The 22,324-nt window shown below is 39.9% G+C and overlaps 1 protein-coding gene across 1 annotated transcript in view; it reads left to right on the forward strand.

Moving 5' to 3' along the window:
- Positions 1 to 22,324, forward strand: part of Tmem18 (transmembrane protein 18) — a 122,782-nt gene that overhangs the window by 34,855 nt on the left and 65,603 nt on the right. Inside the window, exon 3 of the mRNA XM_090373274.1 lies at positions 21,428 to 21,482. Within this exon, the coding sequence (XP_090229400.1) occupies positions 21,428 to 21,482 (55 nt within the window). The remainder of the gene's footprint in view (positions 1 to 21,427; positions 21,483 to 22,324) is intronic.

Below are 22,324 nucleotides of genomic sequence, written 5' to 3' on the forward strand. Positions count from 1 at the left end.
ATCTTCCCAACTGTGGTTATCCAACTCATATTCTGGATAGGTGTGAATTACAAGCTTGTGAGTTTGTTGCATGATCGAATCCACCATGTGATGATCAGTTTATCTCAACTGCCTACATTCCCTACAATCCAGGCGTGTCGGAATGTTTTACCAGGATTTTGTGCTCTTACAACATATGGTGTATGCAACTTCCTTGTAGGAAATTACATTTGATTATTTCTAGGGTGAAAATGCCCATCCTCTTCTTCTTGCATAGCAATTCTGTGTACACCACATTACATGTCTGGATTGGGGGAGTTGTTATATAGGCGAAACTTCTAGGAGATTAAAAGATAGTGTTTCAGAACATGAAAGGGCTCTCCAATCTACTAATTTTTAATGCTCCACTGTTGCTGAACATTATTGGGTTGAACCACACAACCTTGATCCCTAACGTGACATTGAGATCATTGACCACTCACATGATGACTACTGCCAGCACTCATGGCTTGAGGCACTACACATACCCAATTGTAATATTGTCTTGAACCGTAATGTGGAGTACATATGCACCCAATTATGGAATCTGTCATTTTACAGTGCGATGAGCACTGGCATTCGTCTCATGTATGTGGTTTGCATTACCAACACAAGACATCTGATCTTGCCCAGTGAGTCATTTATTTTATTTTGTTCCGTATAGTGTTTGTACATGCACCATTTGTCTCATGTATGTGGTCTTGCTTTGCCAGCGCAAGACATATGATTCATGATCACACTCAGTCAACTCATATTATTATTCTATGTAACGCATATGTACCACCATTCACTATCCAGCTGAAGAAGGGACACCTCACCCTGAAAGCTACTGTTATTTTATTTTATTTTATATCAGTTTTATGTATCTTTTGTTTTATGCGTTATAATAAGTGTTATTTAAATCAGAGAATGAATACGTAATGAATGATCTCTTTGCATCAAAAATAGCCGTCTTCTCCTTTGTATCTTTTTAAAATGTGACTGGACCATTGATTTGTACGGCAACATAATTAGTTCTTTATTTATACTGTCAAAATTCCAGTATATCACTGGCCCCGGGTGCCAAGCGATTGTGACTGAGCGATTTATCTGTGCCTTATAGTGCGATTTCCAAAAAGTGATATATAGTTCTTTTGCGTTCCTCTCGTTAAGTAATCTATTTATTTTATAACTGCTCTTGCTACAAAAGTACCTGTACAGAGCAAGAAAGGCAAGCCACCTTTCTTTTTTCATATTCTTATTACTAACCCCCTACTACTTCTCGCTTGGTCACACCAGGCACTGCTCCTGCCTCCCCGTGGCGGGGCCGGAAACCTTGGCAGAAAAGCTCATCTGCCAAGGGCGAAAAGGAGCAAAGATGGAGCAAAATGATTATCCATCTTTAGAGCCGACAAGCTCTCGGCCACATACTGAAATTGATCATGACATTTCACAACCCAAGAGGTTGAAAACAAATTCAACAACCAAAGAGTTTCCCTCCTTTTTAATTTTACACTCACTTTCAGAACAACCTCTCAGCAAATTATCTCCTTTCCTCATCCAGAAACACCTGGAGAGTATTGCAGGATCTCCGAAGACTGTGAGAAGGCTGCAATCTGGAGACCTTCTTTTAGAAACAACAAAAAGTAGACATTCAGAGAAACTCTTACAACTTTCAAATTTTGCTGGGATACCAATTAAAGTATCTCCCCATGCTACCTTAAATACATCCAAAGGTGTGATTTCTAGTTGGGATTTGTTGAACGTGACAGAGGATGAATTAACCCAAGAACTTAAGGATCAAAATGTTATTGCATCAAGAAGAATCATGACTAAAAAAGACAATAACCTTATGCCTACCAGGAATATCATTCTTACATTTAATTCCCCAAACCTACCATCAACAGTAAAAGCTGGCTATCTACTTTGCCGTGTTCGCCCGTATATACCCAATCCCTTGAGATGCTACAAGTGCCAAAAGTATGGTCACTCTCAGACAACATGTAGAGGAAACCCAGTTTGTCCAAACTGTGGATCTTCCGATCATACTCAGTCTGAATGTTTGGCGACAGAAAAGACATGTCCCAACTGTAAAGGTAACCATCCTGCATATTCTAGAACTTGTGAGAGATGGAAAACTGAGAAACAAATTGTTAAATATAAGGTTGAGAACAAGGTAAGCTTTCAAGAAGCAAGGAAAATAATTGCTCCTACCATGCCCAAACGTACCTATGCAAATGTTGCACAAAAACAACAAACAGTATCCACCCAAACTGAAGTTACCGTCCCCTCAAACATATCAATGTCTGACTGGGCTCGAGCTGTCCTCTCTCAGCAACAGTCCAGTAACCCCAAGCATTCAGATCAGGCAAGTAACACTCCTCTTACAATACCAGCGACATCTCCTACTCTATCGGAAGATCCAATATTAGAAATACATGCTGAAGAAGAAGAAATGGACACTGGTCGGCCAGTTTTCCTAAAAAAAGACAAACAAAAATTAGAACGTCATAAACCAATCACCTTCAAAAAGCAGTCAGATACATCTCAAACAATTAAACACAAATAATGGCCTTCATTGTACAATGGAACTGCAGAGGCTTTTGTTGCAACACAGATGATATCCATAATCTAATTAACCAGTATTCTCCAGTTGCTCTCTGTCTCCAAGAAACTTACTTAACCTCGCAAATATCTCCATCGATAAAGAACTACTGCCTTTATCGAAGAGATCGCAATACAGCAAATACTGCCCACGGTGGTGTAGCAATCCTGATAAATTCAAAGATCCCAACTAAGCATATCCCACTTCGAACGGAAATAGAAGCTGTTGCGGTTCGTATAACTCTCCATATTACAATAACACTAGTCTCAATCTATTTACAGCCAAACCATACTTACTGTTTAAAAGAACTTGAAGACCTCCTCATACAGATACCTCCACCTCTCTGTATATTAGGGGACTTTAATGGACACAATCCCGTATGGGGTGCTTCTAAATTGGATACACGTGGTCGACTCATTGAAAGACTTTTAGATGCACTAAACCTCACCATACTGAATACTGGCACGCACACTCACATTCAGCTCCCAACTGGACATACTTCAGCAATAGATCTTTCCATTTGTTCTCCAGTACTGGTCCCGACCATAGAATGGTATGTTATAAACGATCCTATGGGCTTCCCAATCGTATGCAAGGTATTGATAGCACAGACTCCTTTAACTAAACCCTGCAGGAAATGGAAATTTACAAGAGCAAACTGGGCAAAATTTCAGTCATTAATCTCTTTCGATGAGAAAAAAATCCATCTTCACCATACTGATGATGTGACAGATTCATCATGTCGCATCTCTTAAACGTGGCTAAAGATACAATACCATTATCAAATCCACCGGGTCGAAAGCACTATAATTATTGGTGGAATGAGGAATGCACCAAAGCAAAAAAAGCAAAAAATAAAGCGTGGAATTTGTTTCGGCAATATCCAATCACAGCCAATCTGATAAATTATAAGAAAGTAAGGGCAAAAGCACGCTTCATACAGAGGCAAGCCAAAAAAGAATCCTGGACCCGTTTTGCATCAACAATTAACAGAAATACTGACAGCAAATTAATCTGGAAAAAAATTAGACAGCTCTCTGGTAAGTTTCCAACCATACCCTCTCCAGTCCTCTCCTGGAATGGGCGAGATTTAACTAGTCCCTCGGATATAGCTAACGCTTTGGGCAATACTTTTGCTGAGATCTCAGCAACATCAGCTTATACTACATCTTTTCAATGAATTAAAAACAGTTGAGAACGGTATTCTATTAACTTCCAAACTGCCCTCATTCTGCCATATAACAAACCTCTACAATATTCTGAATTATTGCATGCCATTAAAACAGCTCGTAATGGTGCCGCCGGACCAGATGGGATCTATTATATCATGCTGCAACATCTTGATGACAAAGCTTTGCGCCTCCTCCTGGTCTTTTACAACCGTATATTTTTAGAAAAAACTTATCCAACTTCTTGGCACCACTCTATTGTTTTGGCGTTCCTGAAGCCTGGAAAAGATCCAACCAATCCCCATAACTATAGACCTATATCTCTGTCAAGCTGCCTCAGCAGAATCCTTGAGAAAATTGTCCACAATAGACTCGTCTGGATCATAGAGTCACAACATCTAATGAGCAATAGTCAACATGGCTTTCGACAAAACAGATCATGCTTAGATCTCATGATCAAGGCTGAATTTGCCATTCGCAATGCGTTCGTTAAACACGAGCATCTGGTAATGGTTACTATAGATATACAGAAAGCCTTTGACACCACCTGGCGACATGGCATACTTAGTGATCTTTATTCTCTCGGTCTACGGGGAAACCTTCCCATATTTGTACAGAACTTCCTATACACTAGATCGTTTCAAGTAAAATACCAAAATGACCTCTCTACAACTTTCATTCAGGAAGAAGGTGTTCCTCAGGGATCTGTGCTGAGTGCCACTCTTTTTGCTCTTAGAATCGATTCCATCACTAAACAGCTTCCAAACACAGTTGAGTCATATCTTTACGCGGATGACCTTTCCATTTCCTGTCATTCCCAAAGCATGAGATCAATTGAAAGGCAGCTTCAGATATCACTGAATAAAATACAACAATGGGCCAGCCTTAACGGCTATCGACTCTCACTACAGAAAACAGTTGCTATCCATTTTTGTCGACAACGCAAACACCATCTGGATCCTGAACTCCAAATTTCCAACTTCTCCATCCCAGTCAATAGTAACATCAGATTTCTAGGATTAATCCTTGACAACAAATTAAATTTCTTAGACCATATTAAAAATGTACGTACTTCCTGTTTAAAAAAGTTAAATATACTCAGAATTTTATCCGCACTAACATGGGGTGCAGATCGCACCTCCTTACTTCGGCTATACAGGGCATTAATCCGATCCCTTCTTGATTATGGTGCTCCTGTCTATGATTCTGCTAGAGCAAGTGTTTTGCGCTGGCTTGATCCAGGTCAACACAGTGCTTTGAGGATTGCACTTGGAGCTTTCAGAACATCACCAGCACATAGCCTCTACATTGACGCTCATGAGCCCCCGTTAACACTACGTAGGAAAACACTGCTACTGAAGTATGCTGTCAAAATACAAAGTTGTGCCTCACATCCAATTCAGTCATACTTATTTAATCCACCATTAGAAAACCTCTACAGAAGTAAGCCTAGTATAGTAAAACCAGCTGGTCTTCGTCTTCTTGAACTGATGCAAGTTTGGAAAGTTTCCATTCATTCTGTACAAGAAGTAGTAACATGCATTCAACCACCATGGACTCTTACTCCTCTACCCACCTGTGACACTTACCTTTGCCAGTGGGGAAAAAATGGTCTTCAAGCATCAAATGTGAAACAGCTTCATGCAACTCACACTCACAAATATTTTGACTTTTCTCCAATTTATACAGATGGCTCTAAATCTAACACAAATGTTGGAGCAGCAGCAGTGTTCCTAAATACCACTATTTCAGCAGCCCTTCCACCTGAATTCAGTATATTCTCAGCAGAATTATATGCAATTAAACTAGCCTTAGAAAATCTCTGTTCTGACTGCTCATTAAAATTTGTTATTTACACTGATTCCCTCAGCTCAATTATGGCATTATCTAACTCCACAGATAAAGTTCACCCTTTTCTAAATGAAATTAGAAGATTATTACTGCAGATTGAAGAGCGCCACCAAATGATCACCTTCTGCTGGATTCCAGCACATTCTGAAATTTCTGGTAATGAACTGGCCGATAAAGCGGCAAAAAATCCATCTACCTTAGATTTAACCACTATCCCTGTTCCAGCATCAGACTACCCACAAATCATTCGTGATGCATGCCTAACAGAATGGACAGCACTCTGGCACTCTCAAACACATAACAAACTTTTTCAATTGAAACAGGATCCTAGAATTTGGCGTTCCAGTGTCCGTTCATCAAGACGAGAAGAGGTACTCCTTTCAAGATCAAGAATAGGCCATACACATTTGACTCACCTTCATTTACTCACAGGAGATGATCCACCACAGTGTCCACATTGTTTTCAAAATCTGACTGTGAAACACATTCTCATTGAATGCCCATACTATAATCAAGACAGAAATACAACCCTGCTATCTTTGGTTAACCTTCGCAAACCAATAACTCTAGAGAATGTCATTGGTGACAATGCAAATATCCCTGAATTTTTTAACTTTCTGAAGAAAATTGGAGTTTTTAGTCATTTCTGATTTTTGCCTCTTCTAACATAACAAGAAATTCTCATATATTATATATATTATTACAATAAAGGAATAGGCGCATTATAGCCAAAGCAGCTTATGCGCCAGAAAACCCCCACAACAACAACAACAAGTATATTAGCATTAGCATTAGTAGAGGCATATGATGCAAGAAAGCAAGCTTATTCAGCATCAGCCAAAAAAAAAAAAAAAAAAAAAAAAAACCCTCTCCCATTTCACCCCTCCGTTCGTTCGAAATACCTGTCCAGTTGAGCTTTAAATTTGTTTAGGCTATCAACTTCAACAACAAGTGATGGAATTCGGTTCCACCAACCAACCACCCGCTGGCCAAAGGCAAATTTCCGCACATCTATCCGACATCCGTCCTTCCTCAATTTGAATTTATGCCCTCTGAGGTGATTATTCTGAGAAAGATGAAGAATCCCATTGGCATTGAGCATGCTCAAACCATTCAAAGCCTTATACACCTCTATCAGATCACCTCGCCGGTGCCTAGTCTCCAGACTCTGTAATTTGCAAAACTTAAGCCTTTCTTCGTAAGAGCAACCCTTTGTTCCATTTACTAATCTTGTTGCCCTTCTCTGTACCCATTCCAGCAGCTCTACATCCTTCTTGAAATGAGGCCTCCAGACCTGTATACAGTGCTCAAGATGTGGCCTAACCATTGCCTTATACAAGGGAATAATCACCTCCTTATCCCTGCTAGAAAAATTCCTGTATATCATTGACAAGACACCATGAGCTACTCTTGCAGCTCGTCTGCACTGCTCAGAGAACTTCATATCTGCCTGCACAATTACCCCCAGGTCCTTTTCATTCTCCACCACTGTCAGTGTAGTACCGCAGAGTTGATACATTGCTCTGGGGTTACTGTCACCCATATGTAGTTCTTTACATTTGTCAATGTTAAACTTCATTTGCCACCTCTGAGCCCATCTGTTCAACCTTTCCAGATCCTGTTGCAGCAGCATAGCGTCAGTAGTGTCCTTAACGACCCTGCCAACCTTTGTATCATCTGCAAACTTAGACATTAAACTTGATATCCCATCATCAATATCATTCATAAACACCGAAAACAACAATGGACCCAACACTGAACCTTGAGGAACTCCACTAATAACATTAGTCCACGTTGAGCAGTGTCCATTGATTACCACTCTCTGTCTTCTGCCACTCAACCATCCCTTTATCCATAGCAGCAATTTGCCTCCAATGCCACACTGCTCCAATTTGTGCAGCAGTCTTCCATGTGCAACAGTATCAAAAGCCTTTCTAAGATCCAAATATATAATATTAAAGTTATTCCCTGCATCCAGTTCTTTTGTGACTACATCATAGTATCCAATCAAATTGGTCAGGCAAGACCTGCCCTTAACAAAACCATGCTGCGTCTGAGCTATAACTGAATTCTTGTCTAGATGATCCTGCAGTGCTTCTTTAACCAGTGCCTCCATTAATTTACCTGGAACAGAAGTTAAACTAACAGGTCTATAATTACTTGTGTCAGCCTTTGATCCTCCTTTGTGAATTGGGGTTACATTTGCACATCTCCAGTCTATGGGTACCTCCCCTGAGTCCAAAGAAGCTCTCACATAATTATAGCTAGGGGTTTGCATAGTTCCTTTGCTGCCTCCTTTAATATAACTGGATAGATCCCATCCACCCCAGGTGCCTTTTTTATGTTTATCCTCAACAATCTCTCCTCCACTTTCCTCTCAGTTATTACAAAATCATCCAGCTCACTGCCAATGTTTACTTTACCTACATCATTCTCCTTCCTGAATAACTCCTCATGCGTGAATGTAGATGCAAAATACTCGTTTAGATTGTTAGCCACCTGAGCAGGATCCTCAACTGTTGAACCATCAATATCCAGTGGACCAATCTGATTCATCCCTTTCCTTCTCGAGTTCAAGTATGTAAAGAACTCCTTTCTGTTTTTCTTTGCATCCTTTGCCAAGGATTTTTCGTAGTCTGCCTTTGCCTGCCTAATCTCCTTTGTGACTTGGTTACAGACCAACTTATATCTATCATAGGCTTCCATGTCACCCATTAATTTGTATGTATCCCATGCATTTTTCTTCTCTGCCACATGTCTCATTAGTCCATCTGACAACCATTTAGGCCTAAACCTTGAACAATATTTCTTAGTTGGTATGTAAAGCCTGGTAGCCACCAAGATTAGTTCCTTGAATGCTTCCCATTTTGAGTTTGCTGTTGGTAACATCATCGGTTGGTCCCACTGTATAGAATTTAAATACTGTCTCAGACCATCATAGTCGCCTTTATGAAAACAAAAACCCTTCCCTTTACCTCTGATGGTAGTTACCTCCTTGAGTAAATCCCACTTCAACACACTGTGATCACTGCCACCTAGTGGTTCATTTATCTGCAGGTTCTTAATGCATGAAGAATCACTACTGATAATCAGATCAAGAGTATTACTCCCTCTTGTTGCCTCACGAACATGCTGATGTAGAAAACAATCATCCAATAAATCCACAAAAGCCTTGCTAGTGTGCGAGTGACCAACCCACAAATTCCAGTCAATATCTGGGAAATTAAAATCCCCCATTATAAGACTCTCTGATTTACTGGCCCACTCTATTTCTCCGAACAGTTTCTTATTATACTCATCAGAGTCATTAGGCCTATAGCACACTCCTACTCTCAATTTTGATTTCCCTATGCTTATGTCACACCAAACTGACTCGACACTGCCCTGTCCATCGATGTCAACTGGCTTCACTTCCTTTGACTTTATGTGTTTCTTAATTAATAGCATAACCCCTCCTCCCCTCCTGTCCTGTCTATCCTTTCTATATACATTGTATTCCCCAAATTCCAGTTCCGCATTACTTATATCTGTGTGACACCACGTCTCTGATATCCCAACAATATCTGCCTTTGATGTTTTGAGCAATACCTCAAATTCATCAAATTTATTTACCAAACTCCTAGCATTGGTGTACACGCAGGTATACATGCACCTGTTTCTATTCTTAGCTACCCTAACACAACCCATGTGTTTACTTGTAACGCAATGACTACCAGCAGTCTCTGAAATATCCTGCATCTTGTTTTTCAGACTTCTGCTCATTTGAATAGAAGCAGTGCAAGAATCACTTCCACCTCCGCCAGTGGCTACTGTTAATCTATTAGTCCTTGTATCCCCCCCAACTAGCAGTTTTCCGACCCACCTAACACTGCCTCGACAGCATCAGCAAAAATTCTTGCACCCTTTCTATTTAAGTGTATCCCATCCCTTGAGAAGCAATCTCTCCTGTTAACAAGTACAGTCCAGGCTGAAAAAAATTCTACCCCTTGAGCCTTGCACAATCCCTCCAGGGCCGAATTGATCGACAAGGCTCTCATCATATACTCCCTCCTATCGTGTCTGGGCAGAATTGCAGACACTTTCAAGTTCAAGTTTCCCTGACAATAGAGTCACCAACAACTACTAGTTCTCTGTATTCTACTAGTTCTCTGTATTCTACTAGTTCTACTAGAGAACTACTAGTTCTCTGTATGATATAGTAGAACATAGAACTACTAGTTCTATGATCTACTATATCACTGTTAGTATCAGACGTGCTGTCCTTGCAACCCTGCTCTGTTGAATGAATTTCATAATTGATTGTATTACAACCTCAAAGTCCCTTTCAGCCTGAATAGTGTGCTCCCTTCCCCCAAAGTTGATAAATTTGATAATACCACTTAGGATTACTATTATCTAATACAGAATTTTGCATTTTCTAACATAGCCATTCAAAAACCCTTCAGGTTTTTGAATGGCTATGTTAGACTAATTATGTTGCCATACAAATCAATGATCCAGTCACATTTTAAAAAGATACAAAGGAGAAGACGGCTATTTTTGATGCAAAGAGATCATTCATTAAGTATATTGTCTCAACCAAAAAAACTGATTTAAATAACAATCATTATAACACACAAAACAAAAAATACATAAAACTGATATAAAATAAAATAACAGTAGCTTTCGGGGCAAGGTGTCCCTTCTTCAGCTGGATAGTGAATGGTGGTACATTGTGGTACTACTTTAGCATTAGCATTAGAATTAGTAGAGGCATTTGATGCAAGAAAGCAAGCTTATGCAGCATCAGCCAAAAAAAAAAAAACCACTTCCACTTTATCCCTCTGTCCGTTCAAAATACCTGTCCAGCTGAGCCTTAAACTTATTTAGGCTATCAACTTCCACGACAAGGGATGGAAGTCTGTTCCACCAACCAACCACTCGCTGGCTAAAGGCAAATTTCCGCACGTCTATCCTACATCTGTCTTTCCTCAATTTGAATTTATGCCTTCTCAGGTGATTATTCTGAGCGAGAGGAAGAATCCCATCAGCATTGAGCATGCTCAAACCATTCAATGCTTTATACACCTCTACCAGATCACCTCGCTGGTGCCTAGTCTCCAGACACTGTAATTTGCAAAACTTAAGCCTTTCTTCGTAAGAGCACCCCTTTGTTCCATTCACTAATCTTGTTGCCCTTCTCTGTACTCATTCCAGCAGCTCTACATCCTTCTTGAAATGAGGCCTCCAGACCTGTATACAGTACTCTAGGTGTGGCCTGACCATTGCCTTATACAAGGGAATAATCACCTCCTTATCTCTGCTAGAAAAATTCCTATATATCATTGACAATACACCATGAGCTACTCTTGCAGCCCGTCTGCACTGCTCAGAGAACTTCTTATCTGCCTGCACAATCACCCCCAGGTCCCTTTCATTTTCTACCACTGTCATTGTAGTACCACAGAGTTGATACGTTGCTCTGGGGTTGCTGTTTCCCATGTGTAGTACTTTACATTTGTCAATGTTAAACTTCATTTGCCACCTCTCAGCCCATCTGCTCAACCTTTCCAGATCCTGTTGCAGCAGCATAGTGTCAGTAGTGTCCTTGACAACCCTGCCTACCTTTGTATCGTCTGCAAACTTCAACATTAAGCTTGATATACCATCATCAATATCATTTATGAATACAGAAATGGACCCAACACTGAGCCCTGAGGGACTCCACTAATAACTTTAGTCCACGACGAGCAGTGTCCATTGATTACCACTCTCTGTCTTCTCCCCCTCATCCACCCCTTTATCCACAGCAGCAATTTGCCTCCAGTGTCACACTGCTCCAATTTGTGCAGCAGTCTTCCATGTGCAACAGTATCAAAAGCCTTTCTAAGATCCAAGTATATATTAATATCAAAGTTATTCCCTGCATCAGTTCTTTTGTGACTGCATCATAGTATCCAATCAAATTGGTCAGGCAAGACTTCCCCTTAACAAAACCATGCTGTGTCTGAGCTATAACTGAAGTCTTGTCTAAATGATCCTGCAGTACTTCTTGAACTAGTGCCTCCATTAATTTTCCTGGAACATAAGTTAACCTCACAGGTCTATAATTGCTTGTGTCAGCCTTTGATCCTCCTTTGTGAATTGGGGTCACATTTGCACATCTCCAGTCTGCGGGTACCTCCCCTGAGTCCAAGGAAGCTCTCATAATTATGGCTAAGGGTTTGCTTACTTCCTCTGCTGCCTCCTTTAATATAACTGGATGGATCCCATCCACCCCGGGTGCCTTTCTTTTGTTTATCTTCAACAGTTTCTCCTCCACTTTACTCTCAGTTATTACAAGATTCTCTAGCTTACTGCTAGAGTTGCATACACCTCTGGCTTTCCCCTCGCTAAATAACTCCTCATGTGTGAATGTCGATGCAAAATATTCATTGGGTTTGTTAGCTACCTGAGCAGGATCATCAACAGTTGACCCATCGATATCAAGTGGACCAATCTGATTCATCCCCTTCCTTCTAGAGTTTACATAAGTAAAGAACTCTTTGCTGTTTTTCTTTGCATCCCTTGCCAAAGATTTCTCGTACTCTGCCTTCGCCTGCCTAACTTCCTTTGTAACTTGGTTACAGATCAACTTGTATCTATCATAGGATTCTGTGTCATGTGTTAATTTGTATGTATCCCATGCATGTTTCTTCTCTGCCATATGCCTCATCAGTTCATCTGACATCTACTTAGGCCTCAACCTTGAACAATATTTCTTAGTTGGTATGTAAAGCCTAGTAGCTTCCAAGATAAGTCTTTGAATGCTTCCCATTTTGAATTTGCTGTTGGTAACATCATCAGTTGGTCCCACTGTATAGAATTTAAATACTGTCTCAGTCCATCGTAGTCGCCTTTACGAAAGCAAAAACCCTTCCCTTTACCCCTAATGGTAGTTACCTCTTTGAGTAAATCCCACTTCAGCACACTGTGATCACTGCCACCTAGTGGTTGATTTATCTGCAGATTCTTAATGCATGAAGAATCACTGCTGATAATCAAATCAAGAGTATTCCTCCCTCTAGTTGCGGCGCCTCCGTAGCCAGGTGGGAAGGAGCAGCAGTGCGTAGCACACGCTTCTTGATTAGACCGGGGTTCGAGCCCGTCACCACCAAATACGGAGGATGCGTAAAGGTCAGGGAATGACCACCGCATATTCACGGAGCAATATGGCCTTAGTTGCTAATGCTCCTAAAAACCAAATAACAAACAAACAAACAAACCCTCTAGTTGCCTCCCGAACATGCTGATGTAGAAAACAATCATCCAATAAATCCACAAAAGCCCTGCTAGTGTGTGAGTAACCAGCCCCCAAATTCCAGTCAATATCTGGGAAATTAAAATCTCCCATTATAAGACTCTCTGATTTACTGGCCCACTCTATTTCCGTGTACAGTTCCTTATTATACTCATCAGAGTCATTAGGCCTATAGCACACTCCTAATCTCAATTTTGATCTCCCAATGCTTATGTCACACCAAACTGACTCAACACTGCACTGTTCTGCGATGTCGACTGGCTTCACTTCCTTGGTTTTAATGTGTTTCTTAACTAATAGCATAACCCCTCCCCCATTCCTATCCTGTCTATCCTTTCTGTAGACATTGTACTCCCCAAATTGCAGTTCTGCATCCCTTATATCTGTGTGACACCACGTCTCTGATATCCCAACAATATCTGCCTTTGATGTTTTGAGCAATACCTCAAATTCATCAAATTTATTTACTAAACTCCTAGCATTGGTGTACCCGCAAGTATACCTGCACCTGTTTCTATTCTTAGCTACCCTAACACAACCCATGTGTTTACTTGTACCGCAATGGCTCCCAGCAGTCTCTGAAATATCCTGAATCTTGTTTTTCAGGCTTCTGCTCATTACAATAGAAGCAGTGCAAGAATCTCTTTCACCTCTGCCAGTGGCTACTGTTAATCTATTCGTCTTTGTATCCCCCCAAGCTAGCAGTTTTCCAACCTACCTAACACTGCCTCGATAGCATCAGCAAATATTCTTGCACCCTTTCTATTTAAGTGTATCCCATCCCTGTAGAAGCAATCTCTCCTGTTAACAAGTACAGTCCAGGCTGAAAAAAATTCTACCCCTTGAGCCTTGCACAATCTTTCCAGGGCCGAATTGATCGACAAGGCTCTCATGATATACTCCCTCCTATCGTGTCTGGGCAGAATTGCAGACACTTTCAAATTCAACCCTATTTCACGGCTTTTTTTCAACAGTGACCTGTACTTGTTAAGCAATTCTGGCGGTCTCCTACTCTTGATATCGTTAGTGCCGTGAACATGAATCATGAATCCTTTCTCATTTGATGTATATAAGATGAGTGATAACAATTCAGCAAAGGATGATTTCATTGATTTCCAAGAAGACCTAAGAAAGAAAGCTAATTTCAAAAAGGCTGGGCTGGACACCAAGCAGTTTTGGTGTGAGCATATTGCAGCTTACCCTAGTATGCTGATGAGGGAAATGAATGTTTTGGTTCCCTCCACAACTACTTATCTCTGTGAAACAGGATTCTCTGCATTATTTAACTTGAAATCAAAGTGGAGAAATTGATTTGATGTGTCAGATGACGTGAGTAACATTGTAAGTAACTGTACCTCGATTCCATGTTTTGATTGCACAAAAACAACAGCAAAAATCTCACTAGTTGTAGCTAGCTTGTGTATTTGTGATTTGCCTTTTTATATAAATAAATAAGCGACCAGGCTAGCTGGGTGGGTAAAGTGCCTGGTAAGGTCGCGGGTTCAAATCCCGCCTCGGGCTTAGAGAAAAGTACTGCAAAAACCTTGGGAGGTGCATTATGGCCACAGAAGCCGATGCGCTAACAACTACCAAATAAAAAAAATAAAAAAAATTTAAATAATAATAAAATCCTTATGATTTTCTTTCAGCTGTTCTGTTCCTAGCTATCCATATGTAAAGTAAAACCAAGCTATTGGCATCTTTTGAAGTCATACTGGTACAGTCAGTCCTCATATAGCACGATAGTTGCATTCCTAGAAACCCTCGGGCAATGCAAAATCGTGCAATATAAACAACAGGCCCTATGGGAAAAATGGGGTTAGGTGCCGACCACCCAAGATTGAACACACATTTGTAACCAAAACATTACCAAACACAATAAATAATCGTAATAAAATACTTACGCATTTTATTACGACTATTACGTAATAAAATATTGCTAATGCTTTTACTTCTATCGTAAGCAGACTTGTTTTTTGTTTGATTTTCTATCCAAACAGATGACAGGCGTTCCATCTCTTCCAATTCTTTTTGTCTTAATCTAATGGATTTTAATTACACTTTGAGTTGTTCCTGCTATGAAAGTTGTTTTTGTTTTCTCTGCATTCTTTCTAATTCTCGGCGTTGCCCATAGCTGGAATTGTGTTGGTTTTTACGTTATTATGGTGAAATGTGTTTCCCCTTCACGGATATAATAAACATAAATACATTTTCAGAGTCTTCTCTTTATTCCTATCGTGTTGCGTTCGACTGCCATTTCTTGTAAACACAAAGGCGAATCGTGCGTAAGCGAATTTTGTTCGTGTTATATAAGATATCGTTCCCCTATTTATAAATCGTGTATGATCGAATTCTTGTAGTGTAAACACGTGTTATACGAGCACTGATTGTATCTTATTGGACTGGTGATGATGATGATTTGGACAATCTGGCAAAGGGGGTATGGGAACATATTTGACAGGCCATTGGAGGACTGTAATCGTAAAAAGGTTAAGAACCCCTGGTCTAAATTCAACCACTTTCTTGTAAACCTCTTCTTGCCTTTCCAAATTCTAGTTTTTTTTTTTATGTGAACCCCAAACACGAGAAGTATTAGAACCTATAGTACTTAGTACCGTGCTTGAGTTGGAGGTTGAGAAGATGAAAGAAGATATTTGTTGACATTGCACTTGAACTTCTGTAGATTGTAATTTTCAGGAAATACGTATGAAGGAAGGTTGTTCCAGAAAACGGCAGTTGAATGAATAAATGAGGAAGATGAAAAGTTGGTTCTGTGGGTTTGACGTTGGACAGTAAATGGATGTTGGCTGGTGGCGGCACGTGTTCGGACTGTTTTGAAAGAGAGAGCGGGAATTATAGAAGCCAATTCAGAAGAACAGTGTCCATGGAAGTATCTGTAGAAGAGGCATGCAGCAGAAACAGTACATCTATGAGAAAGCGAGTGAAGAGACTCTGTTAGAGATGAATCATAAATTAACCTAACTGTCCTCTTCTGAATGGAATCAAGAAGTCTGAGAGAGGTTTTAGGGGCACCACCCCAGATGTGGGAACAATATTCCATGGCAGGGCGGATTTGCGATTTATACAGAGTTGAGCAGCTGTTTGGAAGAAAAGTAATGCCGAGAGCGAAAGAGAAAACCAAGTTTTTTAGATGCAGAGGAAGCAACATTTGCTTCCTCTGCATCATAATGTGCTTGTGCCAAGAGAGATTAGAAGTCAGGGTAATCCCCAAAAGAGATATATCATTTTGTCTAGAAATCGGAATGTCACTAAAGATAAGCATAGGAGCAGAAGAATCCTTTTTGCGAGATATAAGACAAGACTGAGTTTTAGAAAGGTTGAAATCAACTAAGTTGTCTTTGCCCCACTGGAGAATTACCTGAAGATCGGCATTTAAGGAATTGGTAGCAGATTTTCGAAAAGTTGAAGCTGATCGAGCAGGACAAGGTTTTTCAAAATGGAAAGTGGAATGCAATGTGCTATCATCGGCAAAACAATGGATAGGATTTCCAGTCAATGGAAGAAGGTCATTAATATACAAGAGGAAAAGAGTGGGGGAAAGAACTGAACCTTGGGGGACACCGGCACTAGTGGAGAAGTTAGAAGACAGAGAGCCATTTACCATCAGAGAGAAAACTGGATAACCAATTACTAAAAAAGTTGGCAAACCATAAGATGGAAGCTTGTTTAGAAGACCTTTATGCCAAACACGATCAAAAGCCTTTGAGATGTCAAGAGCAACTACTTGTGTTTCACCGAACCTTTCCATTGAATTAGTCCATAAATGGGTAACACAAGCCAGAATATCACCAGTGGATCGACACTGATGGAATCCATACTGACGATCGTTGATCAGACAGAAGGTTTCTAGGTAGTTTATGAGTTGGCGATTAATTGATTTCTCCATTACTTTAGAAAGAGTAGAAGTAATTGCAATGGGATGATAATTGGATGGGAGGGATTTGTCACCCTTTTTAGGAACTGGCTGGATATGAGCAAATTCCCAAGCAGAAGAAAAAAAACACCTTTGGAATAAGAAAGTGAAAAAAGGCGGCAAAGAATAGGAGTAAGTTCAGGAGCACAGGTTTTGAGAACAAGTGGAAAAATACCATCGCGACCTGGAGCTTTCTTAGCATCAAGATTCATCAAAATCCTTCTGATATCCTTTTGACAGAAGACCACAGGAGGCATTGAATGGAGCGTGAGGGGAATGGTGGGAGATGTTTTACCAAGATCATTAATACATGAGTTGGAAGAAAAATGGGATGCTAGCAGGTCAGCTTTATCCTTGGCTGAAGTGGCAACAGAACCATGTGGTTTGGACAGAGGTGGGAGCAGAGATGGGCAAAAGTTGCGGCCAATAGTTTTGGCAAGAGACCAGAATGCTCGGCTACCATTAGGGCAAGAAGCAAGTTTTCTACTCTTAGTCTGTTCAAACTCTAGTTTGGACTGATTAATAACTGCTTTACAATTGTTGTGAGCTTTGGTGTAGGCAGAAAATGAAACTGAAGAATTAGAAACAAGCCAAATATGATATGCAACATTCTTCTCTTGAACAGCCTTAGCACATTTATTGGAAAACCAAGGTTTAGATAAAGGACAAGATTTTAAAGTGGAGTGTGGGATAAAGGATTCCATTCCTGCAAAAATAATTTCACTGACACGATCTGAGCAAACATTGTATCAAAACATTTGAAACAGTAATCCGACCAAGGAAAAGAAGAAAAGAAGTCTCGCAGGTCATCCCATTTTGCATTCTTGTAATGCCAAACAACACGAGGTTGGGAATAGCCATGTGATAAAGGTTCCATTGGAGAAGAGGCAATCACCAAGTTGTGATCTGAAGTGCTTAAAGGACCTCTCACTTCGACCGTGTACTTAGAAGGGTTGTTTGTGAGAAAAAGATCAAGCGTATTGGCTGTATGATTAGGATTGTCCGGTATTCTTGTAGGTAAATGAACAATCTGTGCTAGGTCATTAGTAATTGCAAAAGCCTCAGCATCTCGACCTGCTGGGTCGGTGTGACTAGAAAACGGAAGCCAGCTGGAGTTGTGAACATTAAAATCACCAAGGAAAATTACCTCACTGTTAGGAAAGTTGGACTGGAAAAAGTCAAGTTGCAAAGAGAGGAAGTCAAATAGCTCCAAGTGATTAGTGGAGTTGGGAGAACAGTAGAGACAACGGATGAATTTGACACAATGAGGTAGAGAGATTTTAAGCCAGAGAAGATCAAAGAGAGGAGATTCCAAATTGCCAAGTCTCTGACAGGGAATATCAGAACAGACGTATGCACAAGTACCACCTTTGAGGCGAAAAGAATCATCATCATCATCATCATCAGCCATTTTCAATCCTCTGCAGGATGAAGGCCTCTCCAGCAACTTTCCAGTTCCTTCTGTTTTGAGCAATGGTCATCCATTTTCTACTCAAAAACTCATGAATTTCATCTATCCATCTCCGCCTTTGTCTTCCAGGTTTTCTTCTAGCTCCTCTTGGGTATCATTCTGTTATTTTCTTAGTCCATCTGTCGTCATGTCTTCGAGCTATGTGTCCTGCCCAAGACCATTTTAGTTCTTTAGTTTTGATAAGAATGTCCTTTACTTGAGTTTGCTGCCTAATCCATGTGTTTCTCTTCTTATCTAACAGTCTGATTCCCAGTATAATTCGTTCCATTCTTCGCTGTGTAGTTCTCAGCTTCTCTTCCATTCTTTTGGTGAGTGCCCAAGTTTCACTTCCATAAGTCATGGTGGGGAGTATAAATTGATTCATTATTTTACGTTTCAGACAAACTGGGATATTGCTCTTCAGTATGTGACTATATTTCCTGAATGCTATCCATCCAAAATTTATTCTTCTCTTGACTTCCAGCCATTTATCATTATTACAGCTAATAACTTGTCCCAGATAAGTATATGACTCCACATTTTCAATTACTGCTCCTTCAATCATTATTTCCCTTTCCGTGGCATACTTGTTCATCATTAATTTTGTTTTAGCCATATTCATCTTTAGTCCAAAATCCTTACTAACTGTGCATAACTGATTAAGATTTTCCTCTAATTCTTTGGGAACGTGGCTTATGACCACAATGTTATCTGCAAATCGTAAATGGTTTAGGTACTCTCCGTTCGAAAAGAATCATACAGCGAATAATTTGGGCATCTGAGATGAGCAGTAGTTCAATCAACCGATAACTGAGATTCTGTCAGAAAAAGTACACGGGGTTTGGCAGACTGCAAGTGGAAATGGACATTGTTGAGATTAGAATTGAGACCACGTATATTTGTGAAATGAATTAGGAAGTGCTTGGGAGGTTTAGATCTTTTCGCAGATAAGCTTGCTCTATTAGTTTGACAATTCATGGTGTATTCAATAGTAAGAAAAAGTGGGTGTGATATGCTGTATGAAGTAATGAAATTTTTGGAAATGGCATACACGTGGTAGGAATATACCCAGATCCTTGGCTTAACGTGGCCTCAACAATGCTCCCTGCATACACACTACTCGGACTCCCTCCAGTCACTATCTGGCAGAGTAGAGGTAGCAAGATTATACACTAGCTGATCCGGAAGCCTCCTAGAGAGTTACCAATAGGTTCGGTCCAGTGTACTAACTAGCGGCCGGCCTGCGAACACCGTTTTAGAGCTGTAACCTCGAAATGTAAGGAATATTGGATCTTGCCACGACGTTCATCATAACCTCAAAAGTCATCAGTCATACTGCATGATGGAAGAGATAGGGAAGGGTTGACCAGAACTTAGCTCTAGAGACTAAACATGGGTTGCACCACTTCAAGCCTTCAATAAGCAAAGTGGTGGTATTTCACTGGTTGATGAGAGTCATCTACCACCTAGTACTGCCTGGTAACATAGAGGGGCGGCGTTCCTCCATGTGGTGTGGGCGCCACACCTCGACCCCTGCTTATGTTGGTTCACACCTGGGTGGTCACCCACCATGTACTTGTGCATGGAGGTTATACCCAGGATTACTAACAGTCCCACCATCGTGAAGGTGCAAGCAGAGGATTTGGCTGTTACAGACCGTCCAGACTTCGCCGAAATTGGGTCCACTTGACTTGAGTGTCACCCGAATATCAGTTCCATCAGCATTTTAGACTTCCAGGTAGCAAGTACAGCTTGTCTGGCATATCTGAGAGAATGTCTGTGACAACCTCAAGGACCACCCTCAAGGTTCACCCTTTTTCACATATATATATATATATATATATATATATATATATATATATATATATATGAGTTAAGTTAATAATGGTAAGAGTTTTTTTAAGGTAAAATATGATATACTAGCTTATCAGGTAAACCATAAACCATGGCGGGTACCCAACGTGACCTGGAAAAAATCAATCTGTGCCATGACATAAGCAATAAATTATAAACATATATAAAAATACCATTAAAATGTTAGTTATGGCAATAAGATACATTGCAAGGGACTTTTTCGAGGGCTAACCCTTACAATGTATCAACCATAATTAACGAGCTATCCGTTTCTGTAGTCATCGTCCAGCATAACTTTGTCCTAATATACGTAAAATAGTATTAAGTTAGAGCCAAATGTAAAAATTGGTTATGTTACTGCTTAATATTTATTATAATATTTATATTTATTATAACATTTAATATTTGCTTTGTTATACTTGGATATATATATATATATATTTATCAGGTGGCAGGGCCTGCCAGAGCATTTAATTAATCTGCTGGGTACCTGACCTGCCTTCTCTTGGCAAAGTGTGAGCAACAGTGGGTCCCAATAGGGACCCAATGGCTAAATGGTTAGAAAAACAACAGAACATAAACACTACACAACATTCCACTCCCCATACACCTTTAAATCTCTGGCCTTCACAGAGTTCTGTATCACACGTACTAAGAATACAATGGGGAAACCTTTGGTGCCATCAGATAACTAACACACTTTACACTTTGCATAGTTTGGTTAAAAATGGGATTTTCTTGGCCTAAATTGAAATTTTCAGTCATTTGCTGCACACTGGACTATTTATTCTGATGCAGAATTTGTTGTGAATTCCTGCTGTCTTGTTCTTGGAGTACCAACTTTCTACCAAATTTCTTCCTTTTAGAGCATCATTCTTTTGTATTCCACCCATTTTATACTTTTGAGATAGTTGTCTCTGACACAGAGTTTTGTCAATTGTGATTTCCGTTAAACATGCTCTCCAACAATAACACATTTCTGAGAATTGGACAGATTACCTATCTTACCGTGACTGGATCCACTAAGAAGCCCAAGGGAAGTGCACAGTATATATCTGACACCAAGGAACTTGTTATATCATGTAACAAACTTACATTTGCATACCATATGTTTAGTTATCTGTTGATGCTAGTTTCTATTTTTTTGGCCATTGAGTGAATCACTTCTTATCCACCCTAAAATGAAAGATAGATGGAAAAAAAAAAAAATGCAAACAAAACAGTTTCTCTCACTTGTATTAAATTTGATTTTATTGAAATTATTTATTAATTATATTTTTATTTTTAGTCTTGCTGGTGTTTTGCTCAGAAACTCTGAATGAATTGGCGGCAAGACATTGGAGGTGAGTGTAACTTATTGTAATAGTAGGTTGCTAGATATAGACATAAATGGTACTTTGGATTTGTGAAATAGTGATTTATTTAAAATAAATATGGGATCCTAACATATTGGCTACTTGAACTTTGCATTGGATGCCAAAACTGAACATTGAACAGAATCGCACATAACACAAGTATATTATGGTGTATCTCAGAAGACACATTATAAAATACTATATAATATCGGTGTAAATACACCATAGTTAACCCATAGATTTGAGCTACGATTGTAGCGTAGAAGGCATTGTTTTAATTGTATCTCATAATGTGGTTGCCTTCACAACAAGATAGCTACTATTGAATTACTTCAAATAAATAACGCTTCTCTAGTAGAGAAGACTACTGTTATTTATTTTCAGCGTACCACCACCCAGGCGATCGTTTCGAAGCTTTTTGGCTTCGTTATCAGTGGGCGGGTAGGTAATACAACAAGCCATCTCAGTTGCGAAGTTATATCCACATTATGAGAGATGCCAGAAGGGTGTGGTGGTAATGTATTTGGAAAATTAAATGCACTAGGCATAATCCTTATGGGTTTTGATAATTAACTATATAATATCGGTGTAAATACACCATAGTGGTGTATTAACTATATAATATCGGTGTAAATACATTTATTGGTGTATTAACTATATAATATCGGTGTAAATACACCTAGTGCATTTAATTTTCCAAATACATTACCACCACACCCTTCTGGCATCTCTCATAATGTGGATATAACTTCGCAACTGAGATGGCTTGTTGTATTACCTACCCGCCCACTGATGACGAAGCCAAAAAGCTTCGAAACGATCGTCTGGGT

The sequence above is a fragment of the Mastigoproctus giganteus genome, chromosome 5, assembly GCF_048544385.1.
Source record: "Mastigoproctus giganteus isolate SK-2022 chromosome 5, ASM4854438v1, whole genome shotgun sequence".
Classification (NCBI taxonomy): Eukaryota; Metazoa; Arthropoda; class Arachnida; order Uropygi; family Thelyphonidae; genus Mastigoproctus; species Mastigoproctus giganteus.